General features: G+C 38.9%; 1 protein-coding gene across 1 annotated transcript in view; it reads left to right on the forward strand.

Moving 5' to 3' along the window:
* Positions 1–22586, forward strand: part of WDR36 (WD repeat domain 36) — a 41452-nt gene extending 18866 nt beyond the window's left edge. Inside the window, exons 16-23 of the mRNA XM_075541374.1 lie at positions 1018–1097; positions 7834–7941; positions 8823–8920; positions 9293–9438; positions 11611–11730; positions 11918–11999; positions 14005–14192; positions 20325–22586. Of these exons, the coding sequence (XP_075397489.1) occupies positions 1018–1097; positions 7834–7941; positions 8823–8920; positions 9293–9438; positions 11611–11730; positions 11918–11999; positions 14005–14192; positions 20325–20474 (972 nt within the window). The 3' untranslated portion in view covers positions 20475–22586. The remainder of the gene's footprint in view (positions 1–1017; positions 1098–7833; positions 7942–8822; positions 8921–9292; positions 9439–11610; positions 11731–11917; positions 12000–14004; positions 14193–20324) is intronic.
* Positions 22587–25146: the final 2560 nt, after the last annotated feature.

Consider the following 25146-nt stretch of genomic DNA (forward strand, 5'->3'; position numbering starts at 1 on the left):
CAGGAAAACAAAAAATTAACTTAGTACTCCTTAACAATTAAATATTTCATCCTGTAGTCCGTAATCTGGGATAAAGTGTAGGTATCAGCTTTTACAGCCTGCCTGTATCATTCCAGTGACCCCAAGGGGCAGTGTCACCCACTTTGGGAAACTGCTTTATACTCTTCGATCAACAATCTATGACCGTGATATACCTTAGAGGCTTGGTGTTTATTTCATATCTGACCTCATCTAAGCCTCATAACTTAGATGCTATAGGCAAGGTGAGCTGTTTATCCATTTTATAGATATATATAAAAATAGAACTTTGTAGATATATAAAAATAGAACTTCTATAAGTGATATAATACTACATTATTTGAATTTTTAAAAATCTGATTAAAAAATAAAAATATCTGATTACTGTGATTGGTAAGCTATATATGAGAAATAAAACATCATTAAGAAAGAAAATATTTTGCCTGATGAATCTGTAAATAAGAGAAGAAATGTCTAATTTAGTAACTTTAGTATTATGAGAATTTTTTTCTGCCGTCAAAATCATAATGGTTTGAGTCAGTTAATTCTTAGAAAGTCAATGTAATTGTATACATTGAAAGTCCATGTAATTATATACATCTTGGTTCTTTCACAAATACATTAAAATTAGTCTAATAACATACTTCTAATTCGATATTTTCAGAATAGGATTTTTAATGTTTAAACTTTATAGTGGAATATTATTGGTTTATTGTCTCAAACTAAAATGATTATGGGATACAAGTTAAAAATTGAGTCAATCTTACTTTTTAACATGTACGGTTTAGGTTACATCTTAATCCTCATCCAAATTGTCATCAATGTTATGTAAGACATCTACATACCACCACCCTCCATAAAGGCGGTCTAAATTATCTTCAGTCAAATTTCTTAGTTTTTCATAAATGTATCTTTTCATATCTTGCATTCTCTAGTGTGTTCTTAACATATAAACCTATTTGTGCATTTATCTATTACTTATTTGTAATTAATTTCAAGGCTTTCAGTCCTGATGGTCGTTGGTTAATAAGTGCGTCAATGGATTGCTCTATTAAGACTTGGGATCTTCCGTCTGGATGGTGAGTTTAGTATCTTTGCATATGTTTTTCTTTCATCTGTAGTTAATGGATTATTTATTTTTCCTTTGTAAAATCTATATTATTAAGAATATGCACAGTAAAATGCACACTAATAATTTCAGCAGCTACGTTCCCGTGACGTTGATTGTACTTTTCACTCTTCTTTTCTGAGATGTTGCACCATCGTCAGTATGAATTCACTGCTCTCTAAATCGCTCTTGTCCATTTGATCCCATATAGATACTTCTTAAAAGACTATAATGCTCAAGGCAGACCATTTTTTATTATTTAAGCTAAACTATTGTTTAGTTTTTGAAAAGACATCAGGGGATAGTCTTGATTTAATGTTTAAAGGTTATGTTTTTTGAATATGAGTCTACTTGAGGGCTTTTTTATCCTGACTCTGTTTTATCCTTGGAATGGTTTTCATTTCTAAACAGCATGGGATATTGCTGTCAAAGGTGATAGTTTGACAAAAGTAGCACCTGTCTTTTATTTTCTGTGCTTGTAAAACTGAGATGTCAAAGTGAGTTACCTAAACTTACGAAAGCTCATTTGGCATTTTTGATGCTCCCATCTCCAAAATAGAACTCAGACATTAGAATCCTAAAGAGTTTTTATTTGTATTAAATTTATTTAAAAGTTCAATCACCACCCTTTCTTTTTTCATATACTATGACTCCTTCAGCAAAATTTTACTTGCTGAAGAAGGAAGTCATAATATGTAAAAAAAAAACAAACCAAAAACGTAGCAGCTGCACTTTGACAGAGCTGCCGGAGGTTCAGGACGTATTAAGAGGACGTGGAACAACGGATCTCATTGCTGATGTCAGATAGAATTTGGCTCAAAACAGAATACCAAAACAATTTTTACTTGTGTTTTATTGACTATGTCAAGGCATTTCAACTGTGAATAATAGCTAACTATGGCTATAGCGTTGAGAAAAGTGGAAATTCCAGACACTACATTTTGCTCATGCAGAACCTATTCTTTAATCAAGAGGCAGTTGTGCAAACAGAACAAGGGAATGCTACATGGTTTAAAGTCAGGAAAAGGGTGCTTCAGGGTTGTAGCCTCTTGTCCAATATGCGTATGATGAGCAAATAATCGAAAAGCTATATTATATGAAGAGGAATGGAGTTGGCTTATTAATACATAGATGATCCAACCTTGCCAAAAATGAGGAGGACTTGAAGTACTTGCTGATAAAGATCAAGAATTATAGCCCTTAGTATGGACTACAACTCAATGTAAATAAGACCAAAATCCTCACAAGTGGACCAGTGGAAAATGCCATAAATGAAGAAAAGGTTAAATAAAGTTGGCAAGAATTTTGTCGTAGTTGGATCCACAATCAATGCTCGTGGAAGCAATAGTCAAGACATCAAAAGACCTGTCTTTGGTAAATCTGCATAGGACCTCTTTAGAGTATTGAGCAGCACGGTTGTTCCTTTGAGGACGAAGGTGAGCCTGACCAAGCCTCAATCCATCTTGCCTTCTATGCTTGTGAAAATTGGACATTAAGGAAGACAGAAGAAGAATTGATGCATTTGAAAGTCCCATAGACTACCAAAAGGACAAATAGGTCTGTCTTGGAGGAAGAATGATCAGTGTTCCTTAGAGGCAAGGATGATGGCAAGACTTGGTCTCATGAATTTTGGCTAAGAAGTCAGGAGAGATCAATGCCTGGAGCAGACATAATGCTTCCTAAAGTAGACCGGCAGCAAAAGAGAGGAGGACCCTTAGTGAGGTAGAATGAAACAGTGGCTGCAGCAATGGGCTTAACCAAGTGAGGATGGTGCGGGACTGGATAGTGTTTCAGTCTGTTGTGCATAAGGTCCCTATGGGTTGGAACCAGCTGGATGAAACCTTACAATAACAATGACTTCTTAGCCTCTAGCAGAAGTCTTGAAAGGAAGTCAAATACATTCAAATGGTGAAAATGTGTTTGGAGAAAACGCAGCATCTTTTAGAGTTCTGTTTTATAGGTTGTGCTTTTACAACAACTTGAACACATTACATAATTTTGCAAAATGTGTGTGCTCTTGTTAAAGATTTATGTAAGAATCCATTTCAAAAATCATGTCACTTAGAATGTGATTGCTTAGCTCGAATCTGAAAGTGTAGTATTAATGTCAAAGCATTTAATTTAGCAAGAACACACCATGGAGAAAGATCAGTGAGAAAGGGAGGGTGGTGTTTTTATCCTCTTAAGTATTTTTACATTAAACTCTGCCCAACTCATTTCCTCTTGATTTCTCAGGAATGGGATAAGCTCATATGTGAAAGCAGTTTGACCTTTAGACAGGAAAAACCCTGATGTCATCATTCCCTTCAAGTTTGATATGGGAATGGTAGCCACCTGCCTCTGAGCACTGTGCTTAGACTATGCACAGCAAAAGTAGTATTGCTAATGGGCACAGCTTTTTAAGTAGGGACTTTTGTCCACAGGTGTGTCTCATTTTCACACAAGATAAAAAAACGAGTTCGTGGTCTGTTCTCATGCTCTAGCATCAAAAAGTTCATCCAGCATTGGCACTTCCTTAATTAAAAAAGAAAAAAACCTCCCAGGACACCATTACAATGTTGGGGGTCTTTTCTGTCTTGGCCTTTAGCTGTTTTATAGAAATGAGCGTTACAGTTGCGCAAAGAATAGAATTGCCGTAATGCCCTTTTTGGTTTGCTGAGAGCTCTAAGTCAGCTTAGGTAGCAGGGCTCTGTCAACGTGCAGCCGTACTAAATTTGCAAAGTACTTTTGTTTTTAAATGGCAACTTACTCTTGGGAATCAAAGAATTAGGATCTGAAAGTAGCATTCAAGACCACTAACCTTTGACTCAGCATAAACGATTTTGCTGAATTTCTTATTTCATAATAACGTTGAAGTTGAAATCAAGTTTTCAACGCTGCTGGCTTTACCACTAAAATAACATTTACTCTGCCTGCTAGGCAATTTATTTGCTTTAATTTAAAGGTGTAGGTACTACTACTGTTTTTATTTCATTTTTACAGATAGGAAATGGAGACTCGGAGGTTTAATGAGTTCCCCAGAAATGAGCATCAGAAAAAGAAATGCCTCTCCATAGTTGTACTTTTCTTGCATACTAAGGATGCGTACTTAGTAGATACTCTTGCGTACTATGGATGGATTGACTTTCTTAATGTCTCAAGTAGATAAGAAGGAAGTGAGAATCCTTATGAGTAATAGTAAGACCTTTTAGGCTATACAAGCTAAATAGATTTAGATAATGTCCCTATGGCCAACAAAAAACAACCCTGTTCTCGGTGTAGGAGTGTTGGTAGTGTAGTGAGTTACGAGTTAGGCTGCTCACCTTGAAGTCAGCAGTTCAAAAACATCAACCACTGACGGTGAGGCTTTCTGTTCCCAAAGTTACAGTCTCGGATGTCCACACGACCAGTCTCACCTGTCCTGTAGGGTCATTTTGAGTTGTAATCGACTCAATTGCAGTAAGTTTGAATTTGAATCGTTTTGAGTATTGGAAGTACTAATTTAAACCAGAAGCATTGGAGAAATTATATGGGGACCAGAGTAAAATAACTTCCATTTTCCCCATAGATGAGTTGTATATGATGAAGATAGACATTTTTTCAAAGATTATAGGTAGCTGTTGACCTTTTCCATTTTTTTCCTTTCTATTTAAATGTGATTGGAATGGAAACCTTTGGAAATGTCTAGTTCTTTCATCAGTAGGCAATTGCATCATTTATGTGCTATCTTCAGTATGTGAAGAATGAGCACAGTCACCTCATAGGCTGGAAAGTGAAACTGTGAGTAAGCCTTTGGGTGTGGTCATGTTCAGGTGTACCCATCTGAAGATCTGCTCGTCTAAAGAGAGTGACGTGGGTGCGAGACTCTCTCCCTTACGTTGTTTAAATGTTATTAAGTGCTATCACCCTCACCCCCACCGACCCCTCTTTGTAGGATATTCAGGGCAAAGTAGAATTCTTATCATTCCCGAGTCATGTGCCATTCTACCACTATTGCTCTTTTGTCATTGCTAGGGTTTTTTTTTGTTGTTATTTTGGGGTGGGTTTGTCTGCTTTTAATGTATTTGGAACTTTAGGGTGAATTCCTTGGGGAATAAGAAACATAAAAGTTAAATATTTAAATAAAAATTAAATCACAAGAATTTTACATTTTGTTTCAATCACTCTAGCCCTGCTTTCTGAGGATCTTTAAGTGAAAATAGTAAGAATAAGATACTGTTTTTATGCTGAGGCAAAACTTCCCTTTGCTCTACGTATCAAAGATTCCTGTGGAATATAGTTCTCGTTTTGAAAATAAAGCATCTGGACACTGCACTTGTTCAAAATAATAATAAAAACCTTTATTGAATGCTGACTATTCAGTGCTCTGTGCTTAAAACTCTGATCCCTTTGAGGGGAATGCTATTGGTGTTTTGTTCCCCCTAAAACAAAAAGGAAGTCTACGGGGCCCCTGACATTTTGTGGGCATTGCAGGAGATGGTATGGCAGTTTCAGGGGCAGGGTAAAGCATGCACAGTCTACTTTTTGAGCTGATGTCATGGTAAAAATCTGCTGTGTCTGTGGAAACTGCCTTCCTCAATTTGGTGCTTTTACATAATGGAAGGCCAGTCTACCCACACACAGCAGCTGTGGAAATAAAGTTACTCAGTGTATTTGACAAAATAATAATAGTATTTAGTAAAGTAAGGTTGCCATTGAAAGTGTTATAGTTCCATTTCACATGTTTAAACTTTTGATGAACAAATATTGATCCTGATGAAGAATTAGTCAAATCTGAATTTATCTTGTTTGGGGTTGAATCTTTCTGTGCAGATTGGGATAAAGATGTCTTCTGCTCTAGGCTGTTTTAATGCAATGAATTATAAATAATTTAACACACTCTCTGACATATAATAGCCACATAAGTGAAGCCATACTTTTGAGGTTTTAAGCAGAAATCTGACTAGTTTTCCTCAATAACTGATGGGCCCATATTTTTGCATTTAACCCCCACAGAGCTATTGCTTGCACACATCTATATGCATAGCGTCTGTAGGAAATTGAGGGAGTTTTGCAATTTGAGGGGAAAGAAAAATCACGAGTTAGCTGGACATACAGCAGGTGCCAGTCTTTGTCTTAAGTACACTTGGGTGTGTTTTCATTTCCAATGCTTCTAATTTTGGTCTATCTTTCTTTTTTTTTTTTTTACATTTTATTAGGGACTCATACAACTCTTATCACAGTCCATACATATGCATACATCAATTGTATAAAGATCATCTGTACATTCTTTGCTCAAATCATTTTTTTTTTAACAATTTATTAGGGGCTCATACAACTCTTATCACAGTTCATACATATACATACATCAATTGTATAAAGCACATCTGTACATCCTTGCCCTAATCATTTTTTTTCTCCTCTTTTCTTTTTTTACATTTTATTTGGGACTCATACAACTCTTATCACAATCCATACATATACATACATCAATTGTATAAAGCACATCCATACATTCCCTGCCCCAATCATTCTCAAAGCATTTGATCTCCACTTAAGCCCTTTGCATCAGGTCCTCTGGTCTATCTTTCATTGATTAGTTAATCTTTGCATTGTTAATGGTTTTCTCAGCCATCAAAGGAAATTGTTTCCTGACAGCTTAAAAAGTCGCTGCTACTGGAGTGTCTTCATTTGCATTTGAACTTATCAAAGTGTAGCCCATGAATCACCAGTGTGGGCATCACCTAGATTGTCTATTTGGTGGTGGTTATTTTACCAGCAGGTATTGCGTCCAGAAGGAGCCCATGGCACAACAGAGACGCACTTCGTTGTTAGCCAAACGGCCAGCAGGTGGAACCCACAGCTGCTGCTGGGTCACTGAATTGGAATCAACTCAATGACAACAGTTTTTTTGGGTTTTTTTTTTTATATATAAAGCAGATTTCTTGGGCACAAATTCTGGCTTGTTTGCTTTCTGCCTTAACCAGGTTTTTAAATGTATTTTGACCATAGTTTTCTACCTCACAGGGTTGTGAGAATAAAATAATCAAAAGTGCCCAGGATACTTTTAACATAGAACCTTAAAAAAACTGTTAGCTGCTGTTATTTGTTCTTGGAATTAGTTGCTTTAATCGATGTAGATCTTGAATTTCAGTAATTTTGTTATATTTTCCCATGACTACTTTATTGAGTTCAGGGAATAAAAAATTCAAACTCACTGTGATTGAGTTGACTATGACTCATAGCAACCTTATAGGCCAAGGTAGAATCGTCCGTTTGAGGATTTGCCCCAAACATTGCCCTCTCTGTTCAAGTTTCCAAGTGGGTGTGATCACCTCTCACTCAACCTTTGGACAATCTGGGTGCAGCAACCATGAAAAGTTCTGGGACCAGTTTCCGTAAATGGCTGTTCCTTCTGTTGCTTTATTATTCATAACAAGAAGACACTGATCTTCACTATCATCAATGTTGTACCCCAAGTTGGAATATCAGGAATTTGTCATTCGGAAGGAGCTTTTCCTCCTCCTTCCTCTGGTTGTCTGTGTAGTATTCTGTCTTTCTCTTTAAGACGGAAGTTATTTTCACATAGTAACTTAGTTGACAGAACTTGGGTGTTAGTGATGACTTTGCTGGCATCAATAGTTTGGAAAAGCCACAACAGAAATTAAAGCAAAAACATTTTGGGTAAATTTATCTGTTTTATTTTCTGAAGAGTTTAAATACTTGAACATCAAACTTCTTTTTACCAGCCTTATAGATTGCTTCTTGTTGGACTCTGCCCCTCTCAATGTTACTATGTCCCCTACTGGAGACTTCTTGGCCACCTCCCATGTTGACCATCTTGGAATTTATCTATGGTAAGTTCTTTATGAATTTACTTGATGGTAGTGAGTTTTATGTTTAAGTTCTCTCCTACAAGTCTACTGTTTGGGATCTAGAGAAGGAAGTTGTGATATTGTCAGAGTTAGTGGCTAAAGTTGCCTTTAAGGTTTTATTTTATTTTCATTTGAAAAAATGAGAGTATCACCCACATAGCACAGGTAGTGAATTCATCTTAGATTTATGCTTTGCTGAAATGCATATTCGGAACTACATGACTTGGCTTTTCACAAAGGTCGGTGAACAAATGATAATTGAACTTTTATAATGGAATTCCCAGTTAAACCTTGGTCTTCCTGATACTACTCTCCACCACATATGACTAACTTTTCCCTACTTTGTCTGTAAAGGAGCCCAGGTGGCATAGTGGTTACGATCTGAGCTGCTAACCACACAAAGCCAACAGTTCGAAACCACCATCTACTCATCAGGAGAAAGACGAGACTTTCTACGCACATAAAGAGTTAAAGTCTTAGAAGTCCACAGTTGGGATTGATTGAATAATGAGTTCACTTGTCTGTAAGATAGAAACCAGTTTGAGCAAATGGCTTTCTCAGATATATTTGGTTCTATTAGTCTTTATAAGCATGTAAAGATATTTTAGGTGAACTTCAAATTCTTTGTTGAACCTATGAGACTATTGATTTTAAACAAGCTTGTATACAACTTTCTTGTGATACTGCCTATGACAAATCAGGGCATCATCAGATTATTACAATCAGCCTGTCTTTGAGGTTGTAACTTACAATGCAGCCACTCTCAAGATGATGAGGATTACTAACAGTAGCAGTTCCTCTGAGAGGGGAAAAATGCTTTTATTCATTTTTAAAATGTTTCTGGTGTTGTTTTGATTTCTTAGGTCCAATATTTCTCTGTATTCAGTTGTTTCATTACGGCCACTTCCTATAGATTATGTTCCTTCAGTAGTGATGCTTCCTGGCACTTGTCAAACCCAAGGTAAGCGTAAGATAAAATTACTTTTTGAGATGATGTTAACTGAACTCTGTAGGGGGGCTATTGCTACTGCAGGCAAATTTAGTGCGTTCAATCAGTGTTTTTTTTAAATTGCTAAATACTTAAGAGTATCTTCATGAGTTTATACACAATATAATTGATGTGATATAAGATCAAATAGTAGGCTATTGGAGGAATGTCTTGAGTCCATATGAGAGTAGTAGTTAATAGGAGAAAATAAGAAAATGAGTTTATGACTATCAAGTGAATGTGTTGTAAAATACAAATGGATCTGTAGTACATGAAGTCACTTATATAGTAAAAAAGTCTCATATTTTACATAAGTTTATATGCTTGAAAATTTTGTGCCTTTAGATGTGGAATTATCAGAAGAAGCCATAGAACCAAGTGATGAAATGATAGTTTATGACTCACCAGAACAGTTGAATGAACAATTGGTGACTCTATCACTCCTCCCTGAATCACGATGGAAAAACCTCCTTAATCTTGATGTTATTAAGGTAATACTGTGATATACTTGGGAACCTTGTGATATTGTGGCTTACACATTTGGCTGCTAATGCTCGGTCAGCCGTTTGAATCTACCACCCTCTCCTTGGCAGAAAGGTGAGACTCTCACCTTTGCTCTCACAAGATTTATACCCTGGAAGCCCTAGGGAACGGTGCTACTCTCCCCCAGGGTTGATAGGAATAAGAATGAACTCAATACGAATACTTGAGTGTGCTAGTCTTAAGGAACCCTGGTGGTGCTGTAGGATAAACTGGGCCACAGCTCACCCACTGGTTGTTTCTTGGGGGACAGATGAAGCTTCTACTTCTGGAAAGATTTACAGCCTTAGAAGCCCTGTATAAGCTCTCAACAAATCAGAATTGACTCGATGGCATTGGATTGGGTGGTGGATGATTACACAAATTTGGGTCCATAACATATTCCAGAATCCTTGCTTCCCCTAATTGGCCAGACTCAATAGCAGTTAATGCTTAACCAACAGTAGCCAAACCTACTACCCTTGAGTTGATTCCAACTCAGCACGCTTAAGGGACAGAATAGAACTGCTTCCAGGGTTTCCAAAACTATAAAGCTTTTTTTTTTTTTAAAGATCATTTTGGGGTTGGGGGGGTGGCTCTTACAGCTCTCATAAGAATCCATGCATCAATTATATCAAGCATATTTGGACTATAAATTTTTACTGGACCCAATAGCCTTGTTGTTTTCCCATGGAGTAGCTAGTGGGTTTGGACTGTCAGCTTTGTGCTTAGCAAGAACCCATTTCATTGAGTGCTATTTATTCTAGTATATTTTCACAATATTTGCACATGTGTACACCCTACGTAACCCTTAATAAGTGGATGCAATTTAAATCCGACCGAATACATTATTCTTTTAGTTTATGAAACAAGAACTAATATATTATGTGGTATTTCAAGTGCTAGGCATTTGGGGACCCAGAAATATTTTCAAGAAACTTTTGTTTCATTAGGTTTCAGTTAGCTTGTCATCCCACAGCCTATTCTGTCAGTTGCAGAGATTGTTACAGCTCTGTTTCAGGATCAGACACTTAAGTTAACATGAATGGGAAAGCAAATGACAAGACATGTTTTTAAAAGGTGACAGGGAAAACACTCTCCAGCTAGAGCAGTGGTTCTCTACCTTCCTAGGGCCGCGGCCCTTTAACACACTTCCTCATTGTTGTGGTGACCCCCAACTGTAAAATAATTTTTGTTGCTACTTCATCACTGTGATCTTGCTACTGTGATGACTCGGGCGACCCCTGTGCAAGGGTCGCTCGACCCCCAAAGGGGTAGCAACCCATAGGTTGCAAACCACTGAACTAGAGGAAGATGGAGGGAACGTAATAGAACCATGGGGCAAGACAGTGAGAAATGGGATGAGTTGATGAATGTGAAACTGATGATCTGCCCCATAAACCCTAACTTAATTCACAATATAAAGTTGAAAAACAAAAATTAAATCCATTGCCATTGAATCAGCCTGATACTTGGTCAGACTCATGCATTAGATAGTAGATCGGCTTCATAGGGTTTCTTGGATGTAATTTATAGAAGCAGATTACCAGGCCATTCTTTCTTAATTAAAAGATCATTTTATTGGGGGCTCTTAACACCTCTTGCAACAATCCATAAATCAATTGTATCAAGCATATCTGTACATGTGTTGCCATCATTCTTTTCCAGACATATTTTCTATTGAGCTCTTGGTATCAGTTCCTCTTTCTCCCATCCCTACTCGTGATCCTTTAATAAGTTATAAATTATTATTTTCATATCTTAACACTGTCTCCCTTCCCGCATGGTTTCTGTTATTCGTCTCCCTGGAGGGAGGGAGGAAGGCCTTTCTTCTGTGGTGTTCCTGGGTGACATTGTACCACCAACCTTAAGTTAGTCATAGTAAGTCCAAACCATTTGTAATACCCAAGCACCTCTGTACTTACAAATATTGGAGGCAGGATTTCAGTAAATATTTTAGGAGCAAACAGTTCTGTTGCATTCGCCTGACATGGGTCTATACCACGAAGTCCTGGGTTAAAGATATTTGACAGAGTGGCATTTTATTTTAGCATTCCAATCAGAAAAGGTTTCAAGTTATTAATTAAATTTGTAATACTTTTGCTTACTAATCTTTTTTTTTACTTTCATTTTCTCATAATCAGAAAAAGAATAAACCAAAGGAACCACCTAAAGTACCAAAATCAGCACCATTTTTTATTCCAACAGTTCCTGGCCTTGTGCCCAGATATGCTGCACCTGAACACAAAAATGATCCCCAGCAGGTAAGGGCTCAACGGGAAGATTATCAATAGATGGCGCATGTGTGTGTTTTATATGTGCTGGTCTTTAGTTTTCATCAAGACCTGGTTTTGCAGGTAGATAATAAATTAAGGATAACATTAAATTATCTCTGCATTTATCTTGTTAACCTTATATTATTTGAATAACATATATTTCTTTTTATTTAAGTCTAAAGTCGTTAACCTTGGAATTTTGGCTCAAAAAACAGAGTTCTGCTTGAAACTTGAAGAAGGATTGGTAAATAATAAATGTAAGTTAAATTATAACATATTTTAACAAGTATCTTCAGCTCGTACTTATTAAACTTGTAGGTAAAAGAAACATCTGATTACTCTTTTGAGGAGGTTAATAAAACTAAAATGACCCTAACAAAATGTAAAAGAAAAAAATAAAGAATTTAGGGCAAAGAATGTACAGATGTGCTTTGCACAATTGATGTGTGTATATGTATGGATTGTGATAAGAGTTGTATGAGTCCCTAATAAAATGTTTTTTAAAAAAAACAAACTAAAAAGATTGATATTTTAGTTCTTATCCAAAGTAGTTTTAGCTAGTACTACCCTAACACTTTGGAACTAAAATCAGATTTTATAATTGAGGACTTTCAGTAGCTCTCTGGATGAAAGTTGTGAGTCTCTTGACATTTGGAGGTGGGTGCCCCAGTGTTCCGTGACAATGAAGAGGGCTTTCTCGGTGAGATCGGCATCAGCGCGCACTGTCTCACTTCTCTAGCGCGTAACATTGAAAAATGCAATTTGTGAATGTAGTTGTAATACTACTGGGTCATTGTCAAGTATTCCCAAATTGTCACATAAAAATCTTTTCAAAGTATTGGATGTGTTAACCTTTCTAAATTTTGAGGGCTATCACCTGTAGCTAATGATGAACATTGAGAACTGTGCAGTTTAAAAAAAAAAAAAGATTACTCCTCTGGGAAATTGGACTTATTCCACTTTGTTTTATGCTCCATTATAATTTTGCTTTCTTATCCTTATCACTAGATTCCACTTTACAGAATCAAAGAATTGTACCAGGAGATCTTTGAAGATGACCACCCTCCCCACCCCACCCCCACACAAAATCAGGGTCACGACAGGAATTCAAAAACTCAAACTCACTGCCATCAAGTCAAATCTGACACATAGTGACCCAAGGGACAGAGTAGAACTGCCTCAGTTTCCAAGACTGTTGACTGTTTATGGGAGTAGGAAGCCTCATCTTTCTCCCTTGGAGTACTTGGTGGTTTTGAACTGTTGACCTTGTTGTTAGCATTCCAACCTATAACCCACTACTCCATGAGGGGTAGAGGAGAAAAGCACTATTAGTCTGACTGAGGGATGGGAAGTAAAATTGGTTAGATTTTTGAATGTTGATAGCCTTCTTTTTCCAAAATGCATATTCATCATTATTGCTGCTTAAAGGCCTCATGTATAAAAATGGTTGTAAATATACTGAAGAAGTTTTCAGTATATTATGCTTACTCTAAGAAAAGAAGCTATTTTGGAATGGGTAAGACTAAAGAGTGTTCCTTTTGCCCCTTTTTCGGTGTCCCTATTTCTTCTAACAATGAAAGCTAGAGTCTCCTTTCCCATCCTCCATTGTAGCCACTGTTAATGGTTTGATAGGTTCTCTTATAGTCTTATTTTTTTAAGATCTTCATTGGTGTACAAGCATATTGACATTTCTATTGTAGGCATTCGATTTTCTTGACTCGCTTTTTAAAAAAAAATATTTTATTGAAGGCTCTTACAACTTTTGTTACAACCCATACATCATTTGTATCCGACATATTCGTACATATATTCCATCGCTCTTTTCTGGACATTTACTTTTCATTGAGCCCTTGGAATCAACTCCTCTTTTTTGTCCCTCCCTCCCCCTGACCCCCCAACTCTCGTGGCCCCTTGATAGATTGTAGATTGTTAATATTTTCAAATCTCAAACACCGACCGCCATCTCCCTTCCCCTCTGGTTTCTGTTGTTCTCTTTACTAGCATTAACAGCAGAAAAAGAAATTAAGGAAAATATACTAAGAAATATATTTGGTGCGTTAGTGCTTTTATTGTGTTGTCCTCATTATGGGTACTAATTTTCAATAATTTGGGGAGTTTGCAACTACATGAAAAGCACAACTCATGGCAAGAATTCGTTGTGCTATCTGAAGATATATTACTTGAAGTACTGATGAAAACTATTGTTTCCTGAGTCTAATGGTTGTAGATAATTCATGGATTTATTTCTCAAACTTGCTGCAGATGAGCTTGCTCTCAGTCTTCTGAAAGAATTGGGCCCATCAGGAATTGAAACTGAGCTGCGCAGCTTGTCTCCTGACCTTGGTGGCTCTGTAGAGGTCATGCAGAGCTTCTTGAAAATGGCTGGGATGATGTTGGACAGAAAGCGTGATTTCGAGTTAGCCCAAGCATACCTTGCGTTGTTTCTAAAGGTAAGTTTTTATGTAAGTAAGACAGTGCTTTCCATTGTTGACTAGCTGGGTTTTCTTTGCCATCATTTTATTTTTTTAACTTCTTGTCATTTGGATGCTGAAAGTTTACAGAGGAAATTGGTTTCCCACTCAATTCTTACACATTTTGATTTATATAATTGGTTATAATCCCTTTAATGTCACAGCAGTCTTCCCACATCTCCCCTGTGTTAAGCATTTAGTAGTTTCCTTTGAAGATGGAAGTGTTCTGCATTTGCTTGTCCAAGAGGATACAGTGATATGTGGCAATATGTGGCCACTAGCACTTGAGATGTGACGATTGTTAGATGCCATTGGGTCAGTTCCAAGTGCTAACGACCCTATGTACAACATACGGAAACACCTCCCAGTTCTGCTCCCTCCTCACACGTACCCTGTGAGCCTATGTTGCACCTCCTTGAGGGCCTTGCCCCTCTCCTTCACCGAGCACAATGCCCTTCTCCAAGGAAATTTTCTCGTGACTAGATGTCCAAAGTACATGAGATGAATGCTCGCCACCCTTGCCTCTAAAGAGCGTACTTGCGTACTTCTTCCAGGACAAACCTGTTGGTCCTTCTGGCATCCATGGTACTTTCAGTATTCTTTGACAACATCCTAGTTCAAATGCATTGATTTTTCTTCGGTTTTCCTTTTCAGTGTCGATAACTCTCACATGCCTAAAAGGTGATTGAAATAACCATGGCTTGGGTCTGGCATGTGGTTTTTTTTTTTGTAAATCATTTTATCGGGGGCTCTTAACATCTCTTATAACAATCCATCCATCCATTGTGTCGAGCACATTTGTACATTTGTTGCCATCATCCTTTTCAAAACATTTTCTTTCTACTTGAGCCCTTATTATCAGCTCATTTTTTCCCTCCCTCATGAACCCTTGATAATTTAAAAATTATTTTCATATCTTACACTGACCAGTCTTCCTTCACACACATTTCTGTTCGTCCCCCTTGGGGGTGGGGGATGGTTATGTGTCAATCATTGTGATTGCTTTCTCCTTTCACCTTCCCTCTACCTTTGTGCTATTGTTACTCCCATTATTGTTCCCGAGAGGTTTATCTGTCTTGCATTCCCTGTGTAGAGAGTTCTTATCTGTACCAGGTTACGTGCTCTATCTAGCCGGATTTGTAAGGTAGAACTGGGGTCATGATAGTGGGGAGGAAGCATTAAAGAACTAGAGGAATGGGTGCTATACTGCACCCTGGCTGGCTTGTTCTTTCTTGTGACCCTTCTGTGAGGGGATGTCCAATGGTCTATAGATGGGTTTGGGGTCTCTATTCTGTTCCGTGCCACCACCACCACCAACCCCCCACATAGATATGATTGTTTGTTCTGGGTGTTCTGATATCTAATCCCATCGACACCTCACGATCACATAGCATGGTGTGCTTCTTCATGTGGGCTTTGTTGCTTCCCAGCTAGCTGGCCGCTTGTTTATTTCCAAGCCTTTCAGACCCAGACGCTATATCTTTTGATAGTTGGGCACCATCAGCTTTCTTCACCACATTTGCTTATTCACCCATTTTGTCTTCAGTGATCGTGTTGGGAAGGTGAGCATCACGGAATGAGGTCTGGCATATCTTCCTCCGCAAAAAGCGATAACCTTGCTTTTCAACACTTTAAAGAGGTCCTGTGCAGCAGATTTACCTAAATGCAAAGGGTCATTTGATCTCTTGACTGCAGCTTCCATGAGCATTGATTGTGGATCCAAGCATGATGAAGTTCTTGACTTTACCTTTGCTCCATTTATTATGGTGGTATCTGTTGGCCCATTGTAAGGGTTTGGGTCTTTCCATTGAGTTGTCTGCCATACTGAAGACTGCAGTCCTTGATTTTTACCAGCGAGTGCTTCAAATGTGGCTAATGTGGCCAAAAAGCTGCATTTAACTTAAGCCTAAATAACCACACACGGCTAGTGAGTAATCCTGGACAGGACTTTTTTTAAATAGGTAGATTTTAGAAGATTTTTGTGTTCTTCAAGAAAAGATTGAATTACATGCCTTTGTTGGCTAGTGACGGCATGAAAGCATTTCCCTCTAGACTGGTAGAAGAAGTTTTAAGTGCTCATGACAATAACAGTGGTCAGTGTCGTGATCATTACTCTTGAGAACTCAGATCTTCAAGGTCCACATAGGTGGTACACTAAGTTGAAGGAGGTAATTGATGGTGAAAATGATTTTAATGAAAATTTACTGATTTTTCATCTTTACCATTAATATCCACAATGATCTGTTACATGATGTACTTATTTTTGAGGTACGTATTTAAATGTTAGTGTATGCATATAGAGAAATGTCACAAACACTTTATCTTTTCCCAAATTCTCAGAATTTTAGTCATTGAATATGGATTTTTTAAATACATAGAAAATATAGCAAGGTGCCTGTCATTTATCATCGTACAGCAAGCTATATGAAAGGAGAAACTTGTGTTACTGTTGATTTTGAATCCTAGTGATCCTGGGTACAGTGGAATAAAACACTACGCAGTCCTGGGCCATTCTCACAAACGGTGTTACGTCTGAGACCCTTGGTATAAGTAAGCACTGTGTCAGTCCATGTCGTTGAAGTTCTTCTTTTTCACTGACCCTTTAGCAACCACGATGTTCTTGTCCAAAGACTAGTCTCTCCCTGGAACACACCCAAAACACACGAGCTGAAGCCTCCCAAGTTTTGCTCTTCTTAGGGTCATTCCAGGTGTACTTCTCCAAGAATTTGTTTCTTCTTCTGGCATATAATGGTATGTTCTCTCTGATGCATGAACACCCTGAATCAAATGCATCGAGTCTTCTTTAATCTTTATTCCTAGAATGTCAGGGTTTTATTCCTTTGCCTTACTTACTCAGTTTATATGCTGAGCGCATAATTAGGGAAGTTGTATTATATGAAGAAAAACTGGGCATGGGAATTGGAGACAGGCTTCTTAACCTGCGGTATGCAGATGACAGATCCTTGCTTCCTGAAAATGAGGAGGACTTGCAACCTGTGGTATGGATCGCATCTCAATGTAAGGAAAAGCAAAATCCGTACAACTGGGCTAAGATGTAGCAAACACATGACAGATGAAGGAAAGATGGACGTTGTCGAGGATTTCGTCTTGCTGAGTTAAAAGATTAAATGATGCATTTCATTGGCTAAATCTGCACAAGACCTTAAAGTGTGGAAAGGGAAGAGTGTTATTTGAGGAGTAAGTTACCCCTGACAGTTACCCCATAGCATTTGCAGTCATTTACTGTGCATGGGAAAGTTAACCGTTGAATAAGGAAGACCGAAGAAGAATTTGCATGATGTTGCTAGCGAAGAATGTTGAAGGAAGGTACTATGAACTGACAAAAGGACAAAAGAACTACAACCAGAATGTTGTTTATTGGTGAGGCTGGCGAGACTTCATCTCATATTTTGAAATGTTGTCGGGAGAAACCAGCCTCTGGAGAAGGACGTCGTGGTAATGTAGAGGGGCAGTGAAAAGGAGGCAGGCCCTCAAAGACTGGCTGCATGCTGGTCTCGAACATAAGACAGTTGTGAGAGTGGCACAGGACTGGGCAGTGTTTCTGTCTGGCTGTTGTACTTAAAGTCCCTAGGAGTCAGAACCAACTCCATGGCACCTAAAAATAACAACAATTCATTGTCCAGCTTTCACAAGCAGATGAAGCTATTGAAAATAGCATGGCTTCGGTCCAGTTTCACCGTAGCCCTCAAAGTGATGCCTTTGCTTTATGACTGTAAAAGCGGTCTTGTACAACAGATCTGACCAGCGCAGTACGCTGTGTGGTTTCTTGAATGCTGCTCCCATGGGCATTGATTGTGGATCCAGGGTAATTGAAATCCTTGACAACTTCAGTCTTTTGGGGGTTTATTATGTTTCTTATTGGTTTGGTTTTCTTCATATCATAGGTTGAGTCTTCCTCCAACTCTTGAGTCCTACATATAGTCTGGCTTCTTGGATGACTTGCTTGCAGTAGATCTATTGAATCAGTATGGCGAGAAGCTGCTTTTCAACCATGGAGTTGAATGACTGCTCCATTGTACATTTTCTAAATGAACACAGTTCATAATATGCTGTAATGCACATGGTTGAATGCCTTGCAATAAAACACTGATTAACATCTTTCTGGAATTCCTTGTATTTAGCCAAGACCCACCTGACAGTAGTGATGTCCCTTATTCCATGTCTTTTTGCCATCAGCTATCTTCATCAAAATTTGACTTGTGTGTGAAATTCATGATGTTCAATAATTTCCTCACTGTTGTATCACTTTGCTTGGCACTGGACACAGATCTAGATCTCTTTTATTTTCCAGCAGTCTTCTAAATGTTTGGCCTAGATACCATATATACTTGTGTATAAGCTGAGTTTTTCATGCAGTTTTTGTGATAAAATTAGGTGCCTTGGCTGATATCCGGGTAGGCTTATACTCGAGTGTATACGGTAAATGCGTGGCTCCAGCATTCCATTCATTTGTTAGAACCTATTGGTATTTAATGAATTCCTGAGCCTTATTTTTTGACCAGTGCCTTAAAGCATAATTTGGATGTCTTCAACATCATCCGTTCTTGATCATACACTACCTCCTGAAGTGTTTGAGAATGACCAACTATTGTCCAAACATTGACTGTTCTATCCTTTCATTTTCTTTTGATGGTTCCTGCATTACTCAATATTTGTCCTATAGAATTCCTCAATATTGCAGCTTTTTTTAAGCTTAAGAAATGCCCAGCGTCTTCTGTACTTTCTGGTTTTCTACTGTGCCAGGCCTTTGAGCACTTTGTCCTCTCAAGCTGCCCTGTGCGAGTTTGTCCTGTTCTCTTGCGTCGTCATTTTTATTTTCACTTTAGTGCTCCATGTTGCAGAGCCGGTTTCGCAGTCCCTGGGAGACCCCTTTTGGGCTTTTCCCCGTCACTTCAGTGACCTTTAGCTTTCCTCATATGTGATGTCCTTGATATCATCCTACAATTTGTCTCATCCTCAGTCCAAGTTCTTGGAATCAAACTACTTGGTCTCTAAATTCAAGAGAGGTTCAGGCGGGGTGTCATGCGCTTCTTGTGGGGCATTTCACTGTTCTTCGCCTCAAGCTTGCACTTGCATGTCTGTTCCCGTCAGCCAGCCTTCTTCTGCTGGATGATTCTGAGCTGGCTGTTCCATAGTCTCTTCCACAGTTGAGAGTCCACTTGGATAATCACTACTTACGTTCTTGAGAAAAGGTATTTGCAGTGAATAAGCTCTTGGTCTTTCAAAATTATATTTCTGGCACTGTTTTTATCACCAAGGCCATATTTTCCAACTGCTGATCCTTCACTGTTTCCAATGTTTGCATTCTAAACACCAGTAATTAATAGTGAATCTTGATTGCGTACTTGATCAAATATGAACTGCAGACGTTAACAATCTTCAGTTTCTTCATTTGAATTCTTACTGATTTTTTTAATAAATTTGCATGGTTGTGTTAACTGTCATATACTGACAGTGTATAGCATTGTGACAGTGTTGTGCTTGAGGTTGGATTTTGACAGTGAATTTGTTACCATGACTCTTCAGTCTATTAGTCACACCCAGTTCCAACTGAACAATATCAGTCCATTTCAGCTCCCTAATTCCTAGAATATCAGTGTTTACACATTCCATATCATTTTTGGCAACCTCTAATTTTCCTAGATTCATACTTAAAATTGTATGTTGCCATCATTAGTGGCTGTTGACAGACGTTCCTTCTCATTTGGGGTTGAGTCATTTGATGAAGTGGTTCTTTCTCATTCTTATTTCAATTACTTTCAACCTGAGAAACTTCTGGTACTCCACCAGACAAGGTTCTGCTGTTAGCCATAAGATTTCCAGTGGCCAATTCTTTTCAGAAATGACTCCCCAGGACCGTTGTCTTCATCTTTCTTAATGTGGAAGCACTTTGGAAACCTCTCCGCCGTGGGTGACCGTGCTGGTGTGTACAGTGCTAGTGGCATACTTTGCACGTCACAGCTACTTGCAAGCGACCACTTTGTGGCAAGCTAACAGATGAGCGGTGGAGAAACTTCCAGAAACACAGGAATATGGGTTTAGTGTTATATTGTCTTAAATTCAATGTTCAGCTGTGATTTTTCTTTTCAGTTACATCTAAAAATGCTTCCTTCAGAGCCAGTACTCCTAGAAGAAATGGAGAAGTTGTTACCACAAGTGGAAGAAAACTGGATCCATTTACAGTCACTCTTCAATCAAAGCATTTGTGTGTTAAATTATATAAAAAGTGCTTTATTATAAAAATTAATGTAAGGGTCTAAATGAAGAAATGACTTTTAATATCGATTAAGATACTTTTAACTCATAGTCTATTCTTCCAAAAATGAACAAATGACTTTTAATATCGATTAGGATACTTTTAACTCATAGTCTATTCTTCCAAGATTAAAGTGAAGAGAAAATAAATGCTACCTCTATTGTTAGTAATTCTTCACCTTAAAGATTAATACTTCCTTGAAATAAAGTTGCCATTTGTTTTAAAGGTTTAAACAATCTGCATACATATGTGTGTGTGTGTATGTATAGTTGTGTGTGTGTGTATGTGTATGTGTATGTATATATATATATAGTCTGTATCTCCGAATCAGCAGCCACTTTTGGAACACTGCCAGTTTGTTTTCTGGGTGTCTTGCCTGAAAGAGATGCTGGCTGTTGAGGGAAAGTGCCTGCTGCATCATGTTAGAAAGGGGGCTCGTGATGGAAAGGACAGGAGCGCTTCCCCCCCTCGGTGGCCGTGATGAAAGCGGAACCCTCCTGGAGAAGGAAAGGCGGTGAGAGTCCGGCCAGTCGAGCCCTCTCATGTGGCAGAAGGGGCAGGCCGAGGTCCTCCCGGCATCGCACTGACCGACCCAGAATTTCTGTCAGTGGCCTAGTGGTTCTTTCCACTCCAGCCCTTCTAAAGGAAGTGGACCTTGAATCTGGAATGTGGGCAGGATTTGTTGACAGCTAATTGCTGTAGGAGAAGCCTGAGCAAATACCTGGAGCAGGCGAGGGGAATTCCACATTCCTTTGAAAAGGTTGGCCTGCAAGGCTTTTCTTGCTTCGGTGAATTTTAATTTGGGAAGAAATTGCTGACTGTGCTCCTTGTCTGTTAGCCATTTCGAAACTAGCTCTGGTATTTCCTGGGATTTCACCATCATTGCTCTCATGGCTCAAGAGTTTAGCAATACCTGAATTGGAATAGAAGTAATCCTTAAAGAAACAGTGCCTTGGAACTGATTTTTAGTTTGCATAGTCAAATGTGTCATTTGCAAAATACTGGCTTGTTGCATTTGAACATTAAATGCCATCAGGTTCAATATTTGGTCAAGAGTTTCAGTCTTATGAAAGGAGCAATTTCTATGTGAAGATAACCAAGGATGCCTTTAATAGTGAAGGGTTTTTATTTAATGGTGTATGGTAGAATTAGTAAAATAAGTGACTAAGATTTTGTACTCACTTTTATTTTTATTTGGAAATACATTAGAACCACTGTTGACAGTGATTTAAGTTCTCTAAACTGTGAGGTCTTTCGAATGCTGTATTCCTAAAATAGGACACTAAAATCATGTGCTCTGTAGAGATTGTAAATAACTAGAAGCAAATACTCAGAGCTCTAAAGTGACATTGTATAAATCATGAACTAGACTTTCTTTTGTAAAATAGAATACAGAAGTTGAGTGTTTTTACAAGAAATCTACCCAACCTTTGTGCGTTAGGGGATGCAGAGGTGATAGCTGATGTGTCAGCTTGGCTGAGCCATGGTTCTCAGTCGTTGGCAGTTATTGACATGTAACAGGTAATGATGTAGGCAGTCCCCATTCTGTGATCTGATGGGTTCATTATCATATAAACGGTTTTCACATAATGCCTTTCTAAGATGATCGTGTCAGCAAGTGAGCAATGGGCGCCTCATGTTTTGTCCATAATGTCCTGTGTCGGACAACAATGGAAACCTGCGTAGAAGAGAAGGCTAATGGTGGCTGTGGTGGTTAAGGTCATCTGTCAGCTGGGCCATTCTCAGTGGCTTGGCGATTATGTAATGATGCAGACAGCTTGCACGTATTGTCATCCTCCATGTTGGCCTAACGACCTGGAACCTAACCATATTGATTGCTAAGGGATGGGTATATGTTTTTCTAAAAATGTATCAATCTGTCCATACTGCTTTCTCTTTAAATTTTAAATTACTCATGTAAATCTGAAAACATTTTATGCTTGTTAAAACATTAGAGACAAATTGTTTCTGGCAACCACCTTCCATCCCCGTAGTTTCCCAAGAGCCACCGTCACTTCTGACTGTCCTGGAGGCCTTTTTCTGTGAATGTTTGTACTTGTTGTATATAGCTTAAAAAAAACTATAGATTGCATAGTTTTGCCTTTTACCTAAATACATGTATATTAGTCTGCAACTTGCTTTTCCTTGCTTTGTTGGTGTGATTGTGACTTGGCGTAGCTATTCGGGGAAACAGTAGGTTTATATTCTCAGTAGCTAAGAAGGGGTATACTCTATATGACCTGGGAAATCAGTCACAAGGTTCATGAAACAAAGAGTAACAGGATGCTTACTAAAATCATTCGTAGCGTCAGGGAGTTGGAGGCAGTGTGAGTGACCACCTCTTGTGGAATTGAAAGACGATAGATTTTTTTCAACAAATTGTTTGAAGCTCTAGCTGAAAAAAATGTGTGTGCCTATGAAGAAATACCAAGCAGTAAAGAACATAATTTTTCATCAATACAAATAGAACTTAAAATATGGGTTGGCTAAAAACAATGGAATATGACACCGTGTCATTTGTGTAAAGTACAACCCACTGCCGTGCAGTCAATTTAAATACGTGGCAGCCACGTGTCACAGAATAAAGCGGTTCTTTTGGCTGTGATTTCTCTAAAATCAAGTTGCCGGGCATTTCACATGTGGCACCACTGGATGGGCTCCGCCCACCAACCTTTAGATAATAGTTGATCACAATCTGCATCAGCCAGGGACTAAATTACATAGAAGACAGGACAGGTTTAAAGGAAAGGACATGCCTGTCAAAAGAGACATGAGGATCGAGATGAAATGGGAATGAAACTGGTAAGGTAAAGCGAGTGTTTTCAAGCTAATGATGGTTAATATGTACTGAGTTCTGTGCAGAAGGCCCCCAAAATGAGGGTGGAATTATAATTGGTGAATGTTAACATTGCTTTAGGATCAACTTTGGAAAATAAAGTTTGCCCAATTATAATGAGAAATTCTGTAGAATTGTGGGCTATAAATAAAGCCAAGTGGGATTAGAGTAAGAACTTTAACAAAATTTAGGGCATTCCTATTGAACTGTACAATCGATTTTCTGTGCTCAAGCCTTAGAGAAACCTGGTGGGACAGTGGTTACCATTTGAGAAACTGGTTCACCTGTTTGGGTTTCCCTTTGGGTATTGATGATTGAGTCACGTCAGGAGAGACCAGTCCCCGGAGGAGGACATAATGCTTGGTAACGAACAGAGGCAATGAGAAGTGGAGGCCTGTGACACAGTGACTGCAACAGTGGGCTCAAACAATTGTGAGGATGGTGCAGGACCAGGGAGCGTTTCATTCTGTTGTGCAGAGAGAGGGTTGCTATGAGTTGGAACTGACTCAACAGCATCTAACACCTATAGAGTAATTCATGCCCCACCCCCGTGCATAGGACAGTAGAATTGCCTGGGGGTGGGGTGGTGTTCAGAGGCTGCATCTTTATGGAAGTCAAAAGCCTCATCTTTCTCCTGCTGTTGCTTTTGACGTGTTCACACCTAAGAAGTTAGTAGGAGAATCAATTTGATAGCTGTGACCAGGAGACCTGGAGTAGTAATGGTTTTGTGTTGGGCTGCTAATGCCAAGGTCAGCAGTTTAAAAGCACCTACTAGTTCTGAGGGAGGAAGAAGGCTTTCTACTCCTGTACAGAGTTACTATCTTAGAAGCTTACAAGGGTCATTCTACCTTGTCCCATGGGATTGCCATCGGAATTAGGTAGAAGGCTGGGAGTTTGGTTTTATATATAAAGATATAGATATATGAAAATCAATGCTAAATGAGTAAAGACAAACAATGGACATGCTCCATCACTGGAAATTGTCAAAACCAACCAACCAGTGAAACGTGCTACCCCTAACTTTCTGATGGTTGTCCCTCACAGCCTGCTTCAGTCTCTGGGCAGACCTCTTCAGTCTGCATTCTGTAGAAGCAAATCTACACCCAGGTCCTCAAGCATAGAAACCCAGGCACTTCAACCCCTAGGTCTTCTACAACTTAACCATGTTGCTCCATTTTACTTAGTTTCCTCCTTCTGGGGGCAAAGAACCCAGTGTCTGGTCTTCACCTCCCCTTAATCTCATTTCTCCAGGTGGAGCCCAGGGTAGATGTGAGAGGAAGGTTTTGTGTCAATTTAGGTAGGCCCCGGATTCTGTGGTTTGTCAGTTAAGACCTGGTAGTCTCCCCATGCTGAGATATCCTGGAGGGTGTGGCCTGTTTCCAACTTCAGAGCCTGGCCTGCTTTATGCTGGGTCTGGATCTTGCATCTGGGTCATCCACCGCCAGTTCTTTGGACTTAAACTAGTGACCTGCCATTTGATCTGCCAACCTTGACTTCGTTTTAATCTGAAACCACAGACCTGTCATCTTCCTGCTGATCTTGGGTTCACCATCCCAAACAGCCATTCAAGTCTGGAGAAACTGCCAGCCTTACAACTCCCAAAAGAGCTGGTTCCCTCACACAATGTACCGGGAATGCTGTGATCAAAGGTGTGTCCTCTGGGTCTGTGGGCCTAACCGCATCAGTTGGTTACATGCTACCATTCGGTGCCTACTGACACGGGCCTAAGAAGCCCCGTTACAGGAAGTTGTTTTAATCCAGTTAGGGCACTTCCCGTTGTCAAGTCCGACCCCACTTTCAAAGATGCTGGTTCCCCTCAC

Source organism: Tenrec ecaudatus, chromosome 2 (genome assembly GCF_050624435.1).
Source record: "Tenrec ecaudatus isolate mTenEca1 chromosome 2, mTenEca1.hap1, whole genome shotgun sequence".
Classification (NCBI taxonomy): domain Eukaryota; kingdom Metazoa; phylum Chordata; class Mammalia; order Afrosoricida; family Tenrecidae; genus Tenrec; species Tenrec ecaudatus.